Source organism: Arachis hypogaea, chromosome 20 (genome assembly GCF_003086295.3).
Source record: "Arachis hypogaea cultivar Tifrunner chromosome 20, arahy.Tifrunner.gnm2.J5K5, whole genome shotgun sequence".
In the NCBI taxonomy this organism is placed as follows: Eukaryota; Viridiplantae; Streptophyta; class Magnoliopsida; order Fabales; family Fabaceae; genus Arachis; species Arachis hypogaea.
In genome coordinates, this window is record NC_092055.1 from 142,414,670 (window position 1) to 142,438,329 (window position 23,660).

At 33.4% G+C, this 23,660-nt stretch overlaps 3 protein-coding genes and 1 long non-coding RNA gene across 10 annotated transcripts; 1 reads left to right on the plus strand and 3 right to left on the minus strand.

Annotated features, from left to right (window-relative positions):
- Positions 1-1,118: 1,118 nt before the first annotated feature.
- Positions 1,119-2,851, minus strand: LOC112782559 (uncharacterized). The gene is made up of 4 exons (XR_011878284.1): positions 2,710-2,851; positions 2,432-2,597; positions 1,610-1,700; positions 1,119-1,508 (listed from the first exon to the last, which is right to left on the minus strand). It is a non-coding gene; the product is annotated as an uncharacterized lncRNA (long non-coding RNA).
- A 2,539-nt stretch (positions 2,852-5,390) lies between these two features.
- On the plus strand, positions 5,391-10,688 carry LOC112782560 (flavin-containing monooxygenase FMO GS-OX-like 2). The gene is made up of 7 exons (XM_025825003.3): positions 5,391-5,970; positions 7,637-7,707; positions 8,453-8,602; positions 8,725-8,807; positions 9,234-9,369; positions 9,883-10,056; positions 10,401-10,688. Exons 1-7 carry the CDS (start codon positions 5,442-5,444, stop codon positions 10,575-10,577), a joined length of 1,320 nt encoding a protein of 439 aa, XP_025680788.1. The 5' UTR covers positions 5,391-5,441; the 3' UTR covers positions 10,578-10,688.
- A 344-nt stretch (positions 10,689-11,032) lies between these two features.
- LOC112782561 (CSC1-like protein At3g54510) lies at positions 11,033-17,808 on the minus strand. Its single transcript, XM_025825004.3, has 10 exons — positions 17,338-17,808; positions 16,476-16,616; positions 15,838-15,901; positions 15,431-15,643; positions 14,400-14,594; positions 13,944-14,242; positions 12,973-13,252; positions 12,369-12,647; positions 11,706-11,939; positions 11,033-11,517 (listed from the first exon to the last, which is right to left on the minus strand). Exons 1-10 carry the CDS (start codon positions 17,607-17,609, stop codon positions 11,368-11,370), a joined length of 2,127 nt encoding a protein of 708 aa, XP_025680789.1. The 5' UTR covers positions 17,610-17,808; the 3' UTR covers positions 11,033-11,367.
- An 803-nt stretch (positions 17,809-18,611) lies between these two features.
- Positions 18,612-23,094, minus strand: LOC112782562 (uncharacterized). 7 transcript variants are annotated; one of them, XM_025825007.2, is made up of 5 exons: positions 22,773-23,094; positions 22,462-22,575; positions 19,918-21,167; positions 19,670-19,786; positions 18,612-19,583 (listed from the first exon to the last, which is right to left on the minus strand). In XM_025825007.2, the coding sequence occupies exons 3-5, from the start codon at positions 21,124-21,126 to the stop codon at positions 18,828-18,830; spliced, it is 2,082 nt and encodes a 693-aa protein (XP_025680792.1). In that variant the 5' UTR covers positions 21,127-21,167; positions 22,462-22,575; positions 22,773-23,094; the 3' UTR covers positions 18,612-18,827. The 7 variants fall into 7 exon arrangements, with proteins under 7 accessions (XP_025680792.1, XP_025680790.1, XP_025680791.1 ...); XM_025825005.3 differs by having other exon boundaries at positions 22,457-22,575; XM_025825006.3 differs by having other exon boundaries at positions 22,482-22,575; positions 22,773-23,030.
- Positions 23,095-23,660: the final 566 nt, after the last annotated feature.

Sequence of the window (23,660 nt, forward strand, 5' to 3'; positions counted from 1 at the left end):
TACACATTGAACAAAAAAAATATAGTTTAACTGATATAGTGTATGAAGTTATTTCCACTCATCTTGCCATGTTGGGTTTGGGGAACTCTCCTTGTTTTTAAATTTTTAATAAGCAACCTCAAGCATCTAATAGGTTAATCAAGTTTAAAAGCCAGGGCTGAAGTGGCCAACCCCATACATTTGAGCACAGGAACATGTTACATTTGCTGGAAAAATTTGCCTTGTGCTCTGAACCAATTAATGTAATATTCCCACATCTATTTCAGAAGTAATTTTGAGATATAAATAGTTGTTAATGCAAACACTTTAACAGGTAATAAGATTCATATATACAAAATTACAAATTAATATTAACATTAATATAAATGCACACAGTCCAAAGTAATTGTTATGATCTTCCAATTATAATAATCGAGAACTATTGAAATATATATCTCAACTTTGGCAATCTCAGTCTACTACTCTTCCTGATATTGCCGGTCATATTTTGTACTCAAACTTACGAATTTCTATTTGTACCCAACAAAAAATTATGGATCTTCTTGAACACACAGTTAGTGTTTGAATTGTTTAAAATGACATACTTTATAAGTTTAACTTTCAAATAATTATAATTATAATTGCAATTATGTAACATACTGATACCCTTTCATATCCATACAACATTGATTTATAATTTATCAATCACAAATGTTATCACTCATACCGTGATATTGCATTAGTTTTGGGTAAAGAATCTTCAGTCTTTGCAAGTTAAAATCATAAATGTAGACTACAAGAAGTGCAGATTACCTGTATAAGGGCCTCAAACCACCCAACTCCGTTCCATCTTTGCCCAATATTATCTCTCTCAATACAGAAGGAATCTTCTCAACTTCTTCCTGCCTCAGCCATACAGGGAAATCAGTTTCCGTTGGTCCATAGAATTGTTTTAATTCCTTATGCATTGATACAAGATCCCTCATCACTAGCTCACCCAGTCTTGCTGATACTTCGGTGCGTAAATCTATTCAATTGAAACAATACACTAGGTAGATAAAATCTAGAGACTATGATCGGTGATGATAAGGCTGGTCTCCAATAACAAGAAATAAATCTCACAGCAATAAGAGCACTACCTTAGCCGAGAATCCCTTCATCTGAGTAAGAAAAGGCAATCCTAAAATACCCATTGGACTGGAGATTAGTACAACATCAATGAAAGAGGGATTCCATAGGTGCAAGTTCATAACAGTCTTGTACCATGGTTCAGCAAAAATTAAGGTTTTATTTTCTGGTTGGTTTTCAATTTTCTGCCTCTTCGCAGGCACAGCCATTGAACCAACATCATTGTTTGCATCCACTTTATCTTCTTCTAATGATGGCAATGCATAAAAAGCAGTAGTTACCGGGGAGAATGGTGTGAGAGCAGAAAGGTCTAGTGGGCAATCCAATAGGATCTTAATTCCACCTAAGTTTAGGATGTGACATGGTGGGAAGTGCGATCCCCTACCTTTGCTCAAACATGTCTACAAAAGCACAATAACAAAACCAAAAAATTAAAACCCAGGAAAATTTTTTATCATATACAATTAAAATGCAAAAAAGAAAGGGTACATAAAGAACTCACAAACTCCATTGTTAATAGGTCTCTCCGAAAGGAAATAGTGGTTTGTGGCTATGGGAAGCAAAAAATGAACAGAAATTTACAGCGAAATCACCTGCAAATACACTTCAAACAATCAGTTTGTAATCAAGAGAAATTCACTTGATGAATGAAATTAGCGTCAAATGAAAAAACACCTCATAAATAGGTTGAACCGAACAGAACTAAACTTATATAATTTAATTCATTTTTTTAATCTGTTTTATCAAAAAATAAAATAGCGTGTCATTCTCCTTGCAACTGTGTCAGGTAACCCAGTCTCAGACAAGTTGATCAGGTTGAGTAGCATTAATGTTTCTGGATTATGGACAGAATCTCAAAATTTTCAAAGGGAGTATGAGGACTCTTATAAAATTCTACAAATTTATAAGGTGGATCCTATAAGTGTCTAGTTTATCCCTCAACCATATAAAGCACCAAACAACATAAGGCAGCTACAGAAACATCTTATTAAGCTAAAATCATCATCATGGACCATCATAATAAAGCCTCTTTGCTGTCCAAAATTCTTAGCTGCAACAAAACCCCTTTAATAACATCTCATTCATTGTAATGGATATATCAACAATCCAGCAGCAAGAACTCAATCTCTCAGTTCTTAGACGAAACTCATACATTTTCCTCCCAAAAATCTAGCAGGAATAACATTAGCTGTTTTCTTTCCGAAAGTTTCTGCAGCAACCACATAATATCATGGCATCTAAAAGCAGCTTTAACCTCTTTCCGACTAACTATATAACTAAAACCTTTCTCATAGGAATTTTATCAAACACTTAGCATGCATACCTTAAACTTAGCTTAGATAGGCCCCTTCAAAAATCTCTCACCTCTAGCTTGACTTAAACTAAGTAGCGAGCTGACATTCCACTTCTTTTTGGCTTGTGAATGAAGCTCCGATCGATGGTGAAGATAAAGAAGAGTGATTTTCTCGGATGAGCTTAATAGTGGAGTTCTGCGAATCATCATCAGAAGAAGAGTGATAAATGAAGAAGATAAAGTGGAGGCACTGTAAAGTTCAAGAATAGAGAACAGAGAGTGGAGCATTCAGTTTTGGGCAAACTAACATAGAAGCCAACTCCATCGCCGACCACCACGCCAAAATCGGAGCACCGGAAGCCACGATTTTATATTTTTATCCGCCTGCTTCACCGGAAGTGTAAATTTATGTTTTTTTTTTTTTTCCATGGCTTCCTTTCAGACTTCTGTTGGGCTTTTGGCTCTGTTCCAAACTTTTGAAAAAAAAAAATAGCCCTCTGCGTTTGTTTCTAATAACAGGACAAGATACTGTGACAACAGAATAGGATAAGACACTAATAGGCAGAGATACAAAATTTTGTGTTCTTGTATTCTGTTTGGTGATAAACTAAAACAAATTATGAAAATTCAATTTATTCTCATTTTTTTATTCAAAAAATTTGAGATAAAAAATATAACAATAAAAAATATAATTATAAAAAATTAACAAAAATAATGAAAGAAAAAATAAAAAATAAATTGTATCCCTTGTCTGTGTTCTTTCTATCAAGATGAACACAAAATACACTAATTCAATATCTCTAGATGCATTATCTCTATTTAGTGTCCTATTTCTATAAACAAACGTAACCTTAAAAACGAGTAAAATCTCATTCTGACTCATTGTTCAAAATGACAATGCGGTCTTTAATCACTAACTTTTTTTCTGGGTCTCCGGTAAGAGAAACTTTCCACTTAGAATTAATGGATTGTGTTTACGTGTAACTTAATTGATTATGTGTCAAGAAACTATTTTTAAAGAAAATTTTTTTCATATAATGTCAACAATACACTATAATAAAATAAAAAAATAAACCTCTAAAATTTTTTAATAAGACACTTACATTTTGTTTGGATGAAAAATGGAAAATAAAAGGAAAGAAAATGAGAAAAAAGAAAATAGAAGGAAAGAAAATGAAAGAAAAAGTTGATTTTTTTTTATGTTGTTTGGATGAAGAGAAAATAGATGAAAAGAAAATAGGAGAAAATTTTTCTTTTGTTTGGATAGAAAGAAAAGTAAGAAGAAAGAAAATCATAACTAAATGAAATTACATTGACATCCTTTTCTATATTATATATAAATAATACTATATCAATGTATTTTTATCATTGTTTCTATAAAGGGTAAATATATCTTTTACCATTGTTTATACTTTTTTAACCAATTTTCATCTCATGTCCGAGAAAAAAATTTTCCATTGCCTCCGTACCACTTTTATGTTTTCCTTCCTATTTTCTATCTTAATCCAAACAGAAAAAAAAGTTAATTTTTCATTCATTTTCCATCCTTACGTTTTCCTTCCACCCAATTTCCTTTAAACCAAACAATGCATTAAATTCTTAACTAATTATAACTACAAAAACATATCCAAAATACACCATTCTGACCAAAAAAAAAATATTAAACCATAGTAATACAAATAACCTTAAATTTTAACAAACTATTGTACCTACTGCTGGACTGATTATTGGCTTTAGTTGGTGACAACTTTAATTTCTTGCTTCTTTTTCTTAAATTGCAGAAATTTTATTTGATTAAATATGTAAAAATTAGTTGGTTTTAAATAGTGTTATCTTTATCATTTTAATTGATGGACAATGTAAATATGAAATATTAATTTGGCCTTAAAGAATTTTTAAATAATGATCAATTATGATATTAGGCCAGACTTAATTATGTACAATGCTTGATCAATGATTTTTGTAGAATCTGCTATTTAAAAGAAGTTTGTAGATGAAATGAACGAAAAAAGTTTAAAGCCTAATAAAATCATTTTCAATAGATGAATATTATAAGGATGAGAATATAAAATTTGTATTGAAGATGAAGAAAAGAATGATAGAAGAAAAACTAAACTTGATAAGGTAATTTTTGTTGGCTATGCTTAGTTTGTTAGATTATTTAAGTGACATACTATTCCAAATTTGATCATTAGTAATGTTGTGTATGCAGCAGGTTAGATTCATTGAACATATAGTGATACTACTATAGCTAAAGTGCTGGTATACAATTATGCACGTGCACATAACAGAAAGAATTTAATTTTAAAACATTATTATAGTATAAAATAATTTTATGTATGTATCTAATTATGTAATATTATATTAATAAAAATAATTTTTTTTATATTAATAAAAAATAGAGAAAAAGACAAATAAGTCCCTGACTTTTTGTGTCGCGGACATTTTTGTCCCTAACCATTGAAAAATACTTTTAAGTCCCTGACCTTCACAAAATTTGGACAGATCAGTCCCTCCGTCCAAATGCCTCCGTCAGAAACTGATTCGTCCAAGTTTTGTGAAGGTCAGGAACTTAAAAGTATTTTTCAATGATCAGGAACGAAAAATGTCCGCGGAGCAAAAGGTCAATAACCTATTTGTCCTTTTTTCTAAAAAATAACATCATCTAAAATAACAAATATAATTACTGAATAAAACATTTTATACATCAAAATTAAACTCTAAAAGAAATTTAGCATTGTTTATTAGCAGGTAGGGAAATAATATCACCCAAATTAGAAGATTAATTACGTGAGTAATTATCCATCCTTATTTCTAAGTTGTACACCTTCAAATAAAAGTCCTCCGCCATCGTCACGTGATTCTCTTTCCACGGCACGAGCAGAGTCATCAATGGAGTCGCCATCACTTTTTCATTCTCATTTTTGTCCCTTCCCCTCACCAACTCCCTCTCTAACTCTCTATCTCTCTATATATATCCACACTCTCTCACTCAGCACCAATTCCATTATTTTCATCCTCATTAATTTAATTTCAAATTATGCCCGTACCACGCCGAACCGCCGTCGTCGGCGCAGGCATCGCGGGCCTAGCAATGGCTCGCGAGCTGCACCGCCAGGGAATCGAGGTAGTTGTTTTTGAAAAAGGCGACGACCTCGGAGGCACATGGAATTACGACCCGAGAATAGACTCCGACCCGGCTGGACTCGAACCAACCCGGGAAGTGGTCCACAGTAGCGTGTACCTGTCGCTGCGGACCAATCTGCCGAGACAGATAATGGGGTTCGTGGATTATCCGTTTCGGGAGGACGAAGACGGTGACCGGAGAACGTTCCCGGGTCACAAGGAGGTGCTGCGGTTCGTGAATGAGTTTGCAGAGGAGTTCGGGTTGCGCGGTATGGTTCGGTTTGGGAGCGAGGTGGTTCGGGTGGAGCGGGTTGGAACTGGGTTGTGGTTGGTGGAGTGGAAAACGAAGAGGAGTGAGGAGGTTTTGGTGAGTAAGGAGATGTTTGAAGCGGTTGTTGTGTGTAACGGTCACTTCACTCAACCAAGAGTACCAACCATTCCCGGTAAATAACTACTAACCGTTTTTCCTCTCTGTTATAATTGGGGAACACTTGTTTCAGATACACAAGAGTTCGGTAAATTAAGTATTCTTTCAACCAACTTGAGCTGTTAAGGTTGGTCGAGATGTCAGTTTACTCGTCCACTTAAGTTAGTATGTCAAAATTTGAATACAACAATTTCATTGGTTAACGATAACTCCCAAAAATTATGATATATGGACACGAAACATGACACTACAAGGAACATACGAATTTAAAATTCTTATAAAACACGGCATATATATAAAATATAAAATATCTTTTAAATAAATTGAAATAATATTTTAGTATTTTAGTAATATTAAAATATAAATTAATATTTTAATTATTTTTAATATTTTTTAATTATATAAAATATTTAAAATATATTTTATTTTAATATTTAATAATTAATAATATATACTATTTTTAAACTCATTTTAAGAATACATGTTAAAAATAAAATTGGACACACTGACACGTTATGGTATTTAGGTATGTGTCCAAACATGTCCAGAAATTTTTTTTTAATTTTTATTAAGACACGGTTGGACACAGACACGCGTGTCCGAAATGTGTCCAACATGAGAACACGACAAATCAAGAAAGATGTGTATCGTGTCCGACACGGAGACACGACAAATCAAGAAAGTGCCCGTGCTTCATAACTCTTACATAAAACTTAAATCTGCGACAAATTAATCTTTGACATGTCGGGTTAAAAACTACAGTAGACAACATAAAAAAAAAGAATTCTTTCCGGTCTTAAAATAAATATCTACTTCACTTTTGGATTTAATTGAAAAATTAATATATTTAGTAAATTAAAAATTGATATTTATATATCAAATTCAGTTACTAAAATTAACCAATATGTATTTGTATATAAATACATGTATTGTTTAATTTATTTTTAATATATATTTTATATTTTAACATATATTTTATATTAGTAGTTAATTTTAGTATACACCTAACATAATAAAAAAATAATATGTAAAGTGTTTTTGAATTCATAATATCTAAATTAAAATAAATTTTTTTATTAGTCAAATTATATATTTTATCACAAAATAATATTACTTTACTTCACGTGAGAATCCAATATTTTTATGTAAAAAGCAAAAGATTATTTTCATTATTTTCTGACTTTAGATGCTTTTACAAAGTATTTTTTATATCTTTATGAGTTTTAAGTTTTGTGTACCTCCAATATAATAAAGCTATTTTATACATATATTTAATTATTTATTATTATATAAATAACTATTTTTATTTACTACTTAAACAATTATAAAAAAATAGTAAATTTAATTGAATAATAGTACAAACTATTATATACTATATCAAATGTATCAAATTTAACTTATTTAAAAACAAAATGAAAACTTTTGCTACACACTTACATTACAATATGTTCTAGCCTTCTACCCTAGCTAGTTATATAATTTTCTATTTTTTGACACTATAATCCAATTGACACTTATCTTTATACTACTACTCTCGAAATAATAAGTAACATTTGAATTGATAAACAAAAGATGAATCATTTTATGAATTTTTTCAACTTGATTTTGAGCAATGGGTGCACCAATGTCTCCACATACTTATAAGATTCATCATTGGTTCCTCATTTTGTACTGTGCTGCAGGGATTGAAAAATGGCCTGGATATCAGATACATAGTCACAACTACAGAGTACCCGAAACATTTCGAGATAAGGTAGTGTTCTAAGAATCATTAAAAAACACTTCTTTTTTCCTTTCCCTGTGTGCACTACAAATTTTTTAGTTAGTGACAACCCTTAACCAACTTGGGTTAGTTGAGTGGTCACCTAAGTGCATGTTTGGGCGCTATTATTTTGTTAAAAAAAGATATTTTTTCAATGAAAAAATATCTTTTTTTTTATTTTTTAACGTGTTTGGCAAATTTCTAGTAGTAAAAGTAAAAGCACTAGTAAAATAAAAAAAAAATCTTTTTTGAGAAGTTATAATTTATATCTTTTTTTAAAAGATCTTTTTTTTCCTTAGAAAAAAGATATTTTTCATGTAATAAATAAACAAAAAAGTACTTTTATATTGTTATACTCAAACATAATTGATTAATAAAAAGACCTTTTTACATGAGATATCCAAACATAAAATTACTTTTACTTCTCTATAAGATCTTTTATAAAAAGATAACTCGAAAAAAGATCTTTTCTTAAAAGCTCATCCAAACAAGCCCTAAGTCATCAGCTTAAGCAAGTGTCGGGATTTCGAATCCTTATTTGTACATACAGCAACCCATTGGACAGCGACAGACCCTTAAATGGTATTCATATCCGGCGACGGATTAGTCCTTGACTTGATGGGTCAAGGACCGTAAACAACCAAAAAAAAATTAGTGACAACCCTTCAAATTCTAAGTGATAGTTTTGCATCAAAGCAAACGAGTGCTGAATATTGGTATTTGGCCCTTAACACAGGTAGTAGTTATAATTGGATTTGCAGCGAGTGCTTTTGACATCTCAAGAGATGTTGCAAAAGTAGCTAAAGAGGTTCATGTAGCATCTAGAAGTCCAGAAGTTATGGTTATGAAAGTGCCAAATCATGATAACATATGGCAGCATAAAATGGTACGCTAAGAACATGTCTTGTCTTATTGATTTCTGTTTTTATTTTCTATTTGCATTTCCAGTATATTTTGTTAGTTGAATTCAGTAGAAATAAATTTCTTACTTCAATAATCTAATTGCAGGTAAAATATGTAACCGAAGAGAGTTTGGTAGCATTTGAGGATGGATCCTCTATTCATGCAGATGTTATGTTCTACTGCACCGGGTTTGTGTTATGATCTTTTTGAAGGATGCTTATCTTGTTAGTTTTGTGTTTTCAAGAAAATCTTTCAACTCTAAAACTTGTCCTGTTTGAAAAACTGTTTATTGTTTAAGGTAGTTGTTCTGGAAAACAAGGAAAAAAAACTTAAAAATGGATCACAGTTTTCAATCTTAGCATTGTTTTGGAACAATACTCCAAGCTTTTTTGCTTTTTTTTTTTTTTTTGTTTTTTATATTGCTTATGTTTCCATTACAGCTGTATTGAATTATAACTTTTAGAATCTAATTTGGTGACTGATGAATGAAATGGAATAGTTAATGGATTATACAAGCATGATGAATTATACTCCAACTATCTTTTGAGTGATGAATTATAACTCCTTTTATTGTGTGTGTTTTCATTCTCGAAGTTAATGCATGATTTTGACAGATACACGTATCACTTTCCATTTCTTGAAACAAATGGAATAGTTACCATTGAAGATAATCGTGTTGGACCATTATACAAGCATGTATTCCCTCCTTCATTGGCTCCCTCCCTCTCTTTTATCGGTCTAACTGAGAAGGTAACTGGTAACTAGTTTTCTTGTGTTGCAAGCTATCATGGCTGCAATTTGATGTTCACCAATTTCTCATGATAATATGTTGCCTTCGCAAATTGGTATCTCATAAAGGGAAAGGGAGAGGAGAGAAGAGGACAGAATGATTTCACTGTTCAAAGTTCAAACACTTTCCTTCTCTCTCTTTTCCTAAAAATAATGTGATTAAACGACTATGTTACACTATCAGTATACTAAAATTGAACTTTCTTATATTAACCACGTAAATAGTTATCCAAAAAACAGATGTAATGGAATGATTGAATAAAACGTTTTAACGTTTTACACCAAATTGAACTCTAATTTTTTAATCAAAACATTTGCCATGTTGTTTTATTGTTTGTACATCATTTTAATTTTGAAGATTAAAGAAATAACCAATAAGCAATCTGTGTGTTATGAGTCTTACCAAATTTAGTGTGCTTAAAAATGTACCATAGCTGTACTTCTAAATTCTGTTGAGCTTGGATGTGGTTTCAGGATATCATCTTCCAAATGACGGATTTACAATGCAAGTGGGTAGCTCGTGTTTTATCTGGGAAAGTTCAGTTACCATCTGAAAAGGAAATGATGACTTCTGTTGAAGAATACTATCAATGGATGGAGAAAAATGGGTATCCCAAGCACACCACTCACCACTTGCATTTCAAAGAGGTTTTTCTCTTTCTCTTTCTCTTGATCTTGTTTGTCTGTGACAGTCCCAAAATCATTAAATCCCATATAGATTATAGATTCTGCAAAGCAATAGTTTTAGGAACATGTGATTTTGACATCTATTGTTGGTCTTTGAAAACTCTAGAATTTGAATGAAGAGTGATTTTGGCATATATTGGTCTAGAATAATTTTATCACCCATCATTTCTCTTTATCATAATGAATTAAATGCTAATGTCACTTTATGATATATGGATAACAATCCACCTAAATGTTCCGTATGAATGAATGATGAAAATTAAGTTATGATTTCCCTTTACCCATTTGCATTTTGTACCATGTAGGTTGAGTACTGCAATTGGCTAGCTGCAGAAGCAGGATTGCCTCCTGTGGAGGATTGGAAGGAGAGAATGTATGTAGAGAGCATTAAAAGTGTATTCAGCATGAAAGACAATTACAGAGACCAATGGGATGATGCTTATTGGGATGCAATCATAAAAGAGGCTTCTCTTTCAAAATGAAGAATCTAGCAGTTCTACTGTTAAGTATTTAGTGCCATTTTTTGAATGTAAGCGAAAGAACATAATCTGTGCCATCTTGATATTGGCCAATATATATATATATATATATATATATATATATATATATATATATATATATATATATATATATATATATATATATATATATATATATATATATATATATATATATATATATATATAATTGAATATTATATTCCCCATCTTATTCTCTAATAAAAATTTGGAAAATGTACTTTTTTGCTTATTTAGTTACCAAAATGTTCAGAAAATAATTATACTTGAAGAGATAAATGGCAATCATCATTACCCAAAATTATTTTGGCAAGCACTTAAGACTTGTGGTCTTGTGGAAAGCACAGTTGGATTGCACAAGCCACTGCATGTGAATATGAAAGTCAAATGCATAAATAAATAAAATGGAAGATCACCCAAAAGAAAAAACTAGCTAATGGTATTGATTATATTCTCGCAGTGAATGAGTAACAGGGGATGCTTCTTGCTAGTTTATACATTCCTTTGATACATCCTTACTTTAAGGGTATGTTTAGTTGGGGATAAAAACGGGATGGAAATTTCCATAGATGAATTTGACATGTAAAATTACACAAAGCTCATCAATGAAATTTCCTCCCAACCAAAACATACAGTGAATATATCCAATCATATATCTCTCTGTTGGTGTCATAAACCTTATGACTCGTGAGGATGTATCTTGCCTACAGAAAAAGCTTATAGTTTTTCACCAGATCAATGAAGCAATCTAAGATCATGGAGAAACTAATGGTGTGGAGCTAGATTCTGATGCCGTAAAATTCACTGGTCGTAGGCCTGGTGGACAGTATGCATTAAATGCGTTCTCATAGTGGAACATCAACTGGCCACTCTCCTCATCAAGTTCATCGTTTTCAACAGCATCCTAGTGGTAGAAGTAAATACAGCCTTGGTAAGATATTGCACAGATATGTAACAGAGAAGACAGCAGATGGTAAATCCATCACACACTACTTTGTAAACATTTACCACCATGTGTTTCTCACTCACTGCATGCATCCATTAAGTCCTTAGAATGAGAACAGATAATATGTTTCTAGCTGTTGAGCTCACCTTGAGAGAATAATGGTGAAAGGAAGGGAGAAAGCGCATCTTGCAATACTCATTAAACATCAGAGTGAACAAAAGAAGTGGAATCGATGCTATAGAAGCGGCTGGCTTTGACTTCAGTCCAAATATACCAATCATGGTAATCTGCATGAGAATGATTGCCAGGAGAATATAGTGATGAATGTATGGCCAATATTGTCCGCATGTTTCATATGTTGTTTCATATACATGTTGAATCTGCAAAGTAAAACAACATTAGTAAAATGTACAAATGAGCAATGCCTGGTGGATACTATATATATTTTCATTGGAATTTGTCCATTCCCAAACATGAAATGGTGAAAATACCAAAAGAAGAAACATTGATGTACATCATTCATCCAACATCTCAAACTTTGGTTTAGGAAAAAGGGGAGCCAGATAGACCAAACATTCTTATAAGGAGGGGAAAAAACAAAGATAAAGCAGTTTCATTGCTTTTCAGTAGAAAACTTCATTGATGAATAGAGTATAACTATGCTTTAAATCAAAAGGACAAGAAAAGAAATCATAAATAGAAAACAGTGGAAGCAGCTTTTCCACAAAAAGTATCAACTATCAAACCTTCCTATGTTTTCATATTCATGCCAAATAGCATTTTTCTAATAAAGATGCTGAGAAACTCACCTGGTTGATATAAACAACATAGCCTAGACAAAAGTAAACGATAAGAAATGGGAGCAACAATGGTGCCACCACTGCATACACTATCCCAATTAGTACTGAGAGAGAGACCAAAGGGATGATTCTGAAGTAGGGCAATGAATAGAGATAAGGATTTTGTTCTCGTTGATAGCCACGTGTACAAGATCTTAAAGTATCCCAAATCAGTAAGCCAGGCTGGAGAAGTTCCAAGGAAAACCCTGACAAACCATCTGTTAAGATGTATGTCACAAAGAAATCAGCCTGGAACAAACAGCAGAAGTCAAAATCATTACCAGGTTCATCAAAATAAAAATAGTAAAAATTGAAAAAAAAAACAACAACAAAGCCTTGTCCCACTCCACGGAGTCAGCTAAATTGATCCAAGTCAAATGACATCATTCTGCCCTATCACTAATTATATATAAAATGATATAGAAAGTAAAAGCTAATTCTTGAAAGTGTAGTGTGCCAAATATGCAAAATTCTTTATAGCTTCCAGATTCCTGTAAAATATTATCAAAGAAAGATATACAACCAAGAAACATACAGAGATCATGTCAGCACTAACAAAATGAAAACATCGTACTTGGGCAGCGACAGCTCTGGCAAGATGACTAGGAAGATCTTTAGGGTGACTGAGAAATAGTCCAATTTCATCAAGAAGTGATCCTGATAACACACTGAGGAAGAACACATTTCCAACAAGAAAGTAGAAAACCATGTTGCAGGCTTTGATCTCCTCCTTGCTTTTTGAAATACATCCAGATACTTTAGCCATAGCAAACATCGCAAATGGCACAATATATATGAATACTTTGAGTACGACACTTGGAAGATATCCTGTCAATATGGAGCTTACTCCTGGTCTAAAGAATGAACAGTATGTCAGAAAAAAGATAAGTAATTAAACACTTTATATTCTGTACTAGATAATGATTAATTAATTACTAATAATGAAGCTTTCAGTCTTTCTAACATGTCTTTCAAGCGGTGCTTTAGTTACATATTGAATCTGGATTTTTATGATTTGTATCTCTACAGATTTTGGAAGCATTTAGCAAAATTTCTCAAGATTCAAATATGTTGTTGGATAAGCCAAAAATAGTTAGGACAATTCTGTAGATCATAGATTAAAAAATAAAAAATAAACAAAAAAACGAAGTAAACTTGAACATTTAAAAAGAAAAAGTGATCAGCATATTAATGCAACAAAAACGGAGGAATTAAGAGGTAGAAGTTCCACTATTTATTTTAGAGATTATCCAATTCAACTGTGGGGTTAATAATTCAAAGAAACTTAATCGTCCATTGCTAAGACCTAGTACATAAAAATATGTTCAATATCCGTACCTCATCACCTATCTCATTACAGAGAAACATAGAATTTCTCTATTGTCATAACTGCTTTTGAAATTACCGAAAATATGGTGAATGGAGGAAAAAAATTGCATGCAATAGGTTGATCACTGACATTTAACTAACTGGAAACAGAAGTATGACCCAATCACTTATAGTTATTAATTATAGAAGTGGCAGGCATAACTGTAAGATTCTCACATCAACTGCATAACCATGGCTGGAGGAAACCATTTCTTCAGCTTCTCATATTTGGCTATTCCTTGAACAGCAGTAACTGGTATGGCAAAGAAAACCGTAAGCAGTGATGCTGCGATAAGAACGCCAAGTCTATAAAGTGGCACTGCTCTGTACGATATTCTCAGATTTCTCCATGAAACATCCCTTGGTTCTGGGGCCTTTTCAGTAATCCAGAGAAGTGGATGTGAATGCTGTTGCAACTCAGCTGCAGTAGCAGCACCCGAACGGGACTTGAATGTAACAAAAGCAGCTGGCAACTCCTAATACATTAGATAAAGCGTGGTAATTGGTTCATTTGTTACCATTTTTACAGAAATAAATAGCCAAAGACATCTGCTCAAAATAATATTCATAAGACTGTGTGTTTTATACGAACATCAACTAAAGCTTTTCAAACAACTATAATTAAACACATACCTTTTTCTTGATCATGTCTTTGCATTGCATCTTGGGAATCGTGTGACAAAGAGCTTGAAGCTTTTCCTCAAGCAAATCTACTTTTGAAGTCTCTTGTTGTAATGCATCCAAGAGGGGCAACTTATTCTTAGGTTTCTTGGCCATGGAAGTCTCTTTCGAATCCTCTATTTGCCTTGCAAGAGATTTTGCCTGGTTCTACATTTGATAATATCTGTGAGAGAATCCATTGCGAGCTACAGAAATATAAACTAAATTTGTATTCTTTGATGCATTTATGAATATAATAAAAAGAAATTAATTCTACCATGACTCCAAAAAAGTAGGATACTTTTTTTCCTCATCTTAAACTCGGGTCTATTAAATCTGAAAAATGCTTTCAGGACAATGAATACATTTATAAATATACCATTAGAAAGTTGTAGTGGCCATTAAAAAATTATGCAACTAAAAAATATAAGAAAATCATAAATAAGTTGATTAAACATCAATGCAAATTTGCTTTATGCTAAATACAGGATATAATACTACCATTTACAGTTTAGCATCAACAAATTCCATTTTGGCACCTTTGAACTCTTAGCCAAATATAAATACTTGCTGTTTTACTAAATTCAAACATGGATTTTGTTTGAAAAAGCTGCTAACCTTTTCCAAGTTATATAAATAGAACTTCAATCATATGAATGTCAAGGGAAGTTTGATTGGAAAACTATCTATCAAAGCCATTTTAGCTGCCTATATGCTTAAAGTCAAAATTGAAAGGGAAACAGTCCAGAAGAATTTCAAACTGTTCAGAATTATTGTATTCTACACATTTCCATCCAATATTAAATATGACTAGGATATAAGAGCATCTCATCATTGACAAACTTGTTATCCAATTTTCAAAATTAGCATGCAGAGATTGACTACACTCTCATAAGTCTCATTGCACACCAAATTATACTATGATGATAATTCTGAGTTGTAGTGGGATAGCACATGATGTTTTTTGAAGGGGTATATCTCTCAGAAATGCAAATAGCTCTTACCACCAACTCCTGAAGATCTTGAGTACCATACACCATTTGAAAAGAATAGTAAGTACTTGGATAGTGTTTGGAGAAGAAATGATCGACAGAACAGTCACGAGCCTGGTGTTCTGTGCAAAATGGAATTTCACGAACTATGATAGTAAATTGGTCAGGTCTATGTTTTATATTTTGAAGTTGCTGAATCCTTTGAATCAAAATGTCATCAAATTCCTGGAGATGGAATAATGCATAAAGGTAATATCAATATTATATTGAATAAATTTACTAAACAATATGGCTATTCCAATACTTTAAGATCAACTGCACTTCTCTTTGATAATTATTGTTTGTAAGAAGCAATAAATGCTTCCAACAAGTGTGTTTTGACAACACCGCCAAAAGATATCAAGCTGTGAGAAATTCACCTTATACAACAGGTACATCCCATAGAAAGATATAAAACACAAGCATGAAAAATGCACCCAAAGCCTGTTAAAAAAAAATCATGAAAAGAGATCAGTTTAAAGGCATTGTATATTAATAAGAGCAAGACGGAAATATTAAAAATCTGTAATAGAATTGCTAATATAATGACTCATTGCCTTATGTGGGAACTCATAAGAAGGTATACACAAAGAGACATATATAAAATGAAGCAATAAGTGAGAATTATCTATCTTAATAAGGCATTTCTCCTACACATTCATCAAAGCATGAATGGCAGAGTTACAGATTAGGGTAACTTGATGAATATATTTCATTTTCAGGTAAAAATTAAGTTAAAAAAATGGTTCATTCAGTCAAATGCAATTTGCATTAGCAATCTTTGAATGCTCTATATTCATCATCATTATTATCTTCTCTTCTACAGACCCACGTATATTCTAACAACTGTGATTTGACTTCATTACAATAAACATGAGTTGAGCACTATTCTCTGCATTAACATAGACAAATAATTACTATGCCCATTTTCCAGAAACAAAGTATCAATGTTTCAGACAAAAAAAATTTTTTTTTTTAAAAGGTAGCTTATGTGAGCAAGATTCCAGGACAGTCTCACCTTTCAGAACCTCTGCTGACATTAGATATTGTAAACAAATCCGTTGTATAGTAACTCTTATCTGAGGGCTCCTTTTCACCATAATTGATAGGGAGAAGTACCACCAACCCAACAAGGGAACATACTGAAAAGAATTTAATACTGCAAAGTGCAAACCCCCAAGAAAAGTATTAAAATTCAGTCATATATTTTAGGGGGACAAAAGATGGAAATTTGGTGAGAGAGCTGCATGCTACATACAAAATGGTTGAAGCTCAAACTCATCGGATGTTTCATGACCCCACTTAAAGTAAAAATTTAAAGCAAGTCTTAAGAGTAAGTTTACTTCCATCATGAGTCTTTGACTACTCTTCTCCTTTTTACCTCTACTTTTCTTTCTTCGACAATTCATTCATGTCTCAATACTTGCTGAAAATGGAGTCTTCTTATACTGATTGGACTAAGAAAAAAGTTCCATTTGAGACTATCTAGTATTGTTGGATTACAATCGAGTGTGTCAATCTCATATAATTCTTTGACTACTGCTTAATTACAAACAAAACATACGTCTTCAACAAACTGAAACTGAAGAATGAACAAGCATAATTACCCTATAGATTTGTGATCTTTCAGCAAACACCATAAACCATATCAACTTTTGTCTTAATCCTAACATCAAAGAGCCAAATAAACTCTTCCTCAAGATAATAAATCCATCAATTCAAATTTACTGAAATTTTTAACGTATCACTTTATCCAAATTCCCAGTCATTATGAACCAGAGCAAGTAACAACAAATTAGCAAAAACATCTAACTTCAACAAAATTCTACACTGCTAACCAAAAATACTAATCATTTTGAGCGAGCGAGTTAGTTAGTTACCCGAACTTGAAGAGCCTGAGGATGACGAGAGCGTCGAGGCCGTGATCGGAGAGGATCTGGTCCTCGGTGAGGCGGAAGGCGCGTGAAACCCAGGAAACAGAAGGGAGGAAGCGGCGGGAGTGGAGAGGGAGGTTTTGGCGGCGAGAGAGAGTGCGAGCGTAGTAAATTGAAGAATTTGAAGGCTGTTTCTTGAGAACGGAGAACACTGAAATGATTATGATTGCTAACCCTATGTTTATTCCAGCAGAAGCCAATAGACTGTGAGGGTTCATTCTCGAAGGAAGAAGAAGAAGAAGGAGGAGGAGGAGGAGGACGATGTGGCACCTTATGCGGTTATATATGAATAAGGTGGTTACGTACGTGGCAGCTTATGGCGCCATTTCAGTGTGACACTTAAAACTGTTATTTGAAGTAACTGCTAATTGCGGTGTTCTACACTCTCTATCCATTACTCTGTTTTCTTCTGCTTTTACCAGTTTTATAACACACGAGTTTTGCATCCATGCAAAAGGAACGTGTAATCCCCATATTTATGACACGTGGAATTTTCAAGTCTCCGTAATATTAGAACTTCGGTAATAAAATTCACGATAAAAAGAAAAATTATTTGTATCTAATTTTGATGTCCTGTAATAATGTAGAGAAAATTAAAATTTTATGTAAAATTAAAAAAGTAAATTAAGTATGTAAAATATAAAATTTCAACAAAATTTAAATCGTAAATTCGTCAAATTTAGTATAAATTTTTAAAACTAATTTCTTTATTTAAAATTATAATATCAACGAATTTTAAGAGTTAAATTGAAATTCTAACTACTAGGCAGATATAATAATTTCATCAAATTCAAGCATTCAAATCATTTTTGAAATAATGAATATGTCTATTAATATATTTTGTCTTATGTCGATGAAAATTCTCATTCATACTATTATTATTATCTGTAATAGCATCACCAAGGTGTCAAGGAGTAATAGCTCAAATGGCATAGTCTTCCCATACTCAATTAAGAGGTTGCGGGTTCGAATCTCCTATCTTTGGTAAAAAAAAAAAAAAAATAGCATCACCAAGGTGAGTTCTTCAATTCCCATTTTCCGATTAGAACTGCGTTATGGATGTCATAATATTATTCTAAACAAAGCAGGAGAAACTATTATTCAAAATCATGCAGGATATCGCACTTAAAGTTTAGCCATATGCAAACAGAGCAGCAGAAACTAACTGATAATAAACAAACCATTGTACCAGCATACTAAAATTAGAAATGAACAACAAATTATTAAAACAACAGCTAATGGTGCCTGCTCCTTGAATTGTCATCACAAATCACAATTTCAATTTGTTCATTTTACAGCTTTCAAATCCCATACAGAATGTAGAATGCTTTTCTGCAGAAGTTCCAAAGAAAAGCAAGTACCATCCATACAAGTTATTAAATGTGAGGCACCAGGTTGGAAGATAATCTTAAGAGTAACATGAGACATTGTTGACTTCAGCGGAGTGAATATGAAGTGCCAGCAAAAGAATAACGAGATGAAACTGGCACAGATGCGGATTCCAAATTCTCTCGGCGGTATTGCTGCATCCGGTCATATTCAGACAAGGCATCGGCGGCAGAATATGTTGAGTAATGCCTATCATGGACTGTCTCCCTCCTCTGCAAGTCATCAGTCCCAGTCCCAATCAAAGTCCGTCCCCCAACCACATAAGAGCTTCTAGGGATGTCTTCCCTACCTAAAGGTGGCAAATATGGATCTCTTGGTGAACCACCATAGCGATAGGCATAATAAGGATCCTCTTTACGATCAGAAATTGCACTGCGAAAATAAGGATCTTCTACGCGTGAAGGGACGTTTTCAATGTAGATAGGATCCGGGTGAAGATGGTCCCTCTCATAATCTCTCTTGTAAGGAGGTTCCAGTATAGGGTTAACAAGGGAAGCTGAGGCCACAGACCTTACATCTCCTTGGAGACCATATGCTCGATAACTCTTCTCTGTAAGAAAGAGATCGCGTGGAATTTCCTCTCGGCGTTCAACTCGAGAATCCCTCTCATGAGGCAGCACATTGTATCTGTTCATATTACTAATGGTATACGGATCCCCAGCAGCACTTTCCCTGTGCCGATGGTACACCCTACCAACATCGCGATCATCCACATCTCGAATCCTTGCTTTTGGAGGGGAGCGGACTGGCTGTAAGGTTGAATGAGCTTCTACTGATCGGAAGAGTTCAGTAAGCTTCCTAACCTGAAACAGAACACTTGAATATTATTTAGGACAAATCACTAAAGAAATTGACAAATAGCTGACCGGAAGTAATATGTTATTCTGACTTGTCTGATAGTAAGCTCGGTTTTGAACTTGTTCTTTTCATTGTAATTTTCCTTGATAGCCTTTCTGAAAATGTTCTCCGGTAGCGGGAAACAATCACGAGAAACGGTGAATCGCACCTGAAGACCTCACAACCATCAGCACACATAACCCATGAGAGACAAAGATTAGGGCAAGATATAAATAACTGAAAATCGGATCAAATAAAAGACAATATTGGGATAAACAAAAAAGAAAAAGAGCAAATAACCTGAGCAGGAAAGTTACCACCGAAAGCTCGGGGTTCAAGTTTCATACCACCAGAAGATGAAGCCTTGTAAATCCCATACAGCAGCTTCAGATCAAAATCATAAAGAAAAAGCTTCATCCCAGGCTTGACTCCTAAAACAACATCCTTTTTGCCAGCTGGGACACCCATTACAGAATATCGGAAACAATCAGGTTTTGTCTTTCCACTGCACATGAAGATGACACCACCAAGTTTTTCTCTTTTCTTCTCACTTGATCTGGTATTTTCCATGCCACCATGCTTATCTTTATTTGCTCTACTCTTAGAACCCTTGTCTGGCCCTCTATGCTTCTCTTTATTATTCTGTTTTGGCTCACTCTTATTTGACTCAACGATCTTACTTCTTTCAGCTTCATGCTTCTTCTCAATAGGACCTTTGTCACTAGTCCTCTTATTTGGACTTTCTTTCTCTTCACTCTTTTCAACCTCCAAATTCTTCCCTTTAGGTTGCTCATCGGTCTTTCCAACTACCTTCTTGTTCTTCTTCCACTTTCTATCTTTACCATGAATCTGTTGTAAACCGTTTTCCTTAACATTTTTAGATTTCTTAACAATTTTAGCTTTGGCCTTCAATGATCGTGGAGTATTCTTGTCACTTGGCTCTGGTTGAATAGATCCTTGAGGATCTTGCTGACGAGATCCTTGAGGATCTTGCTGACTAGATCCTTGAGGATCTTGCTGACTGGCTCCATCAAGCTCCAGTTTAGTAGATCCTTCAGCATTTGGTTTATCAGATCCTTCAACAGGAACTGTCTTATTCTTGCCATCATTTTGCAAGGACTTATTTCCATTTGCCTTTACTTTAGCAGTGTTAGCTGATTTCTTGCGGATTCTTTTGACCTTCAACACTCGTTTAGTTTTTTTCTTACCCAACTCTCCTTGACTAGATCCTTTCGGCTCTGGTGCGTTAGATCCTTGCAGCTCTGGTTGACTGGATCCCTCAGTCACCAGTTGACCAGATCCCTCAGTCACCAGTTGACCAGATCCATCAGGCTCCAGCTTACCAGATCCTTCTGTCTCTGGTTTATTATATCCTTCAGTCTCTGGTTTATTGGATCCGTCAGTCTCTGATTTATTGGATCCTTCAGGAGGACTATCTTTTTCTGATGACTGAGGATTTGAAGGCACTTCAAGGGAATTCTCAGTTCCCTTGCTGTCTTCCTGCTCCATATTTATACGTCTCCGCACACAAATTTTAAGAGGAAATGTTACTGCAATCAGCAAGCATGGAATTGGATCAGTTGTTTGAAAAATTGCTTTTTCTTACAACAATGTCATACAGCTCAAATCTTGTCTAGAGAATTTCATCAGATGTTTGAATCAGTTGCACAGGATGGAATTGGATCTAAGCGACCATCGTACCACAAAATGGAAAAAGAAGAAGAAAAGAAACTTATGGTGGTGACGAAATTTTCAATTAATTTAGAAAGACATCTAGCCACAGTTAAGCATAATTCAAATGAAGCCAAAACACCTGAAACTTCAAAGATTGTAAAGATTTAACAGATTAAGGTTTCATAATAGGATTTCAGCAACAAAATAGCATTATACTCTAACCATAATCTGAGGAAAAGAAATTTTCTGGAACCTTTGTTTTCTGATCAGTGAATTTTGGATTAGACTTGCATCATTTCATACATAATTACGTAAAGATATTGACTTTCAGCAATAACAATATTACGTGCCACACCCAAGGTGATGGATACATGCAAATACCTTTAATTCAAACATATTCTCGGCACTCAAAAATTAGTGGTAACATAAGACATATTCATCATTCATAATACAAAAAATCATAGGTTAAAGACAATCACCAGTAATCAAACAGAGGTGATAGAAGCAGGCAAGCAGGACTTCAAACATGCCATAATAGTAAATAGCAATAGTCTAACATGTAACAAACTTAATATTTGTATAGATCAATGTGACAAAGAACACAACAAATCCACTAACTAATGAAGCATAGCGAATTTTTCTTTTTTCATTTCTCTGATGGAATAAAAAAGCAAATGCTTCACATTATCACAATCTCGGATGATGCACAGAGCACACTAGGCTGAGACGAATGGTCTGAAACTCAAGGGAATGAGGAAAGTGTTAACACGAAGGATGACAATGCATTGTGCAAAATGGTGTTTGTTGATTGTGAAGGAGGTGACTAAAGGTTAAAGGTTAACCTAATGTAACCGTAGCATAAGAGAATTGGACAGCAGAGAACTGCAAATAGAGGCTTTGGCTGCCACAAACCGGCAGCTTAGCTATAGCCAAAGAATGCTGCAGCTCCCAATATATGCAGCAAACCAGATAATGCAATCGACATGATTCTATTCAATGGACAACAGGATTAAACTTCTAGAACAGTTTGGATCCACAAAAAAGGTGAAAAACTGCAAATATTATCCTAAGAATGGGTCTCCATAACATGGATTTTGGTCCAGCTCAGAGTCAATTCAATGATACACCAAAGAGAATGCAAAGCAAAGTCCCCAATTCGATTTACCCAACTATGAATTAGCAATCACTACCACTACCGAATGAGCCCCTCACTCCACCCGATGTCTTTTTGGGATGAACTTCGAGTCTTTGCCAGCTGTGTGAACTCTTCTTAGCAATCACTACCTGAAGGCAAAAGAACCATGAAATGATTCGCCATAAACTAGCATCAAGTCATAACAAGAGTACAAACATCAACCTTTAGTCATAAACACGAACAATTACAACCATCGCAGAAGCTGAATTCCAATAAGATTAAAAATAACAAAAATAAATTAGAAAAAAAAACACCAATCCCGAATGAAATAAAAATTAGAGAATACCAGAAAATGTGCTTTATTGAAAAGAGTGTCCGGCGAGAGCGATTGAGTGAGGGAGAGGGTCCAATTATGGAATTAGGGTTCGAGATAGGGTCATTACGGTGTCATATTGGGGACGCACACAGCGAGAAACACGAAGCAGAAAACAAAAAAAAAAATAGGAAAAAAAAAACACAAAATACACGAAGGAGAGAGAGAGAGAAAGTGACGCAGAATGGTAATAAGTGCCTTAGATTGAGTGCCTGTTTTGCACTGATACACTGTTCTTTTTCTTTATTTTTGTTTTAGTTTTATTTTCTTTTCAATTTTCTAGAAATTTTATTTTGACGTTAGATAAAAATAAATCGGCTTTAAATAATTTGGATTGTTCGAATGATCAATTCACTCGTCTACTTAAACAAAAATCAGAAATTTAAATCACGTCTTGTACATGCGACAATTTATTGGTCAACGACAAATCTTAAATTCGTAATGAATTAGTTTTTGATTTGTCATGTTAGAATAACCAAAAATAAAAAATCGGCTTTCTTACATGGATATTAAATCTGGACCGGTAACCAACCTGTCCAAACTCCGAAGTCCAAACTACGGAGTTACTGGTTTAACCAGTTGTGAGTTAGAATCTCACGTGCAACAGTTCTTGATAAATATTATTAGAGAAAGTAAATATAATTAACTTTTATATTAATTAATTTTTTTTAATTTTAAAAATTATTATTTTGCAAAAAATTTAAGATTTAATATTAATAATTTATTTTAGAATTTAAAATTATTATAAACAAAATAACAATAAAAGAACTAGTTAATATTAATTGAAAAGTTGGTTCTAAAATATTATTGCATGCAGAAAATTGGACAAGTTAGATCTGTGTTTTTTTTTTATTTTGATCT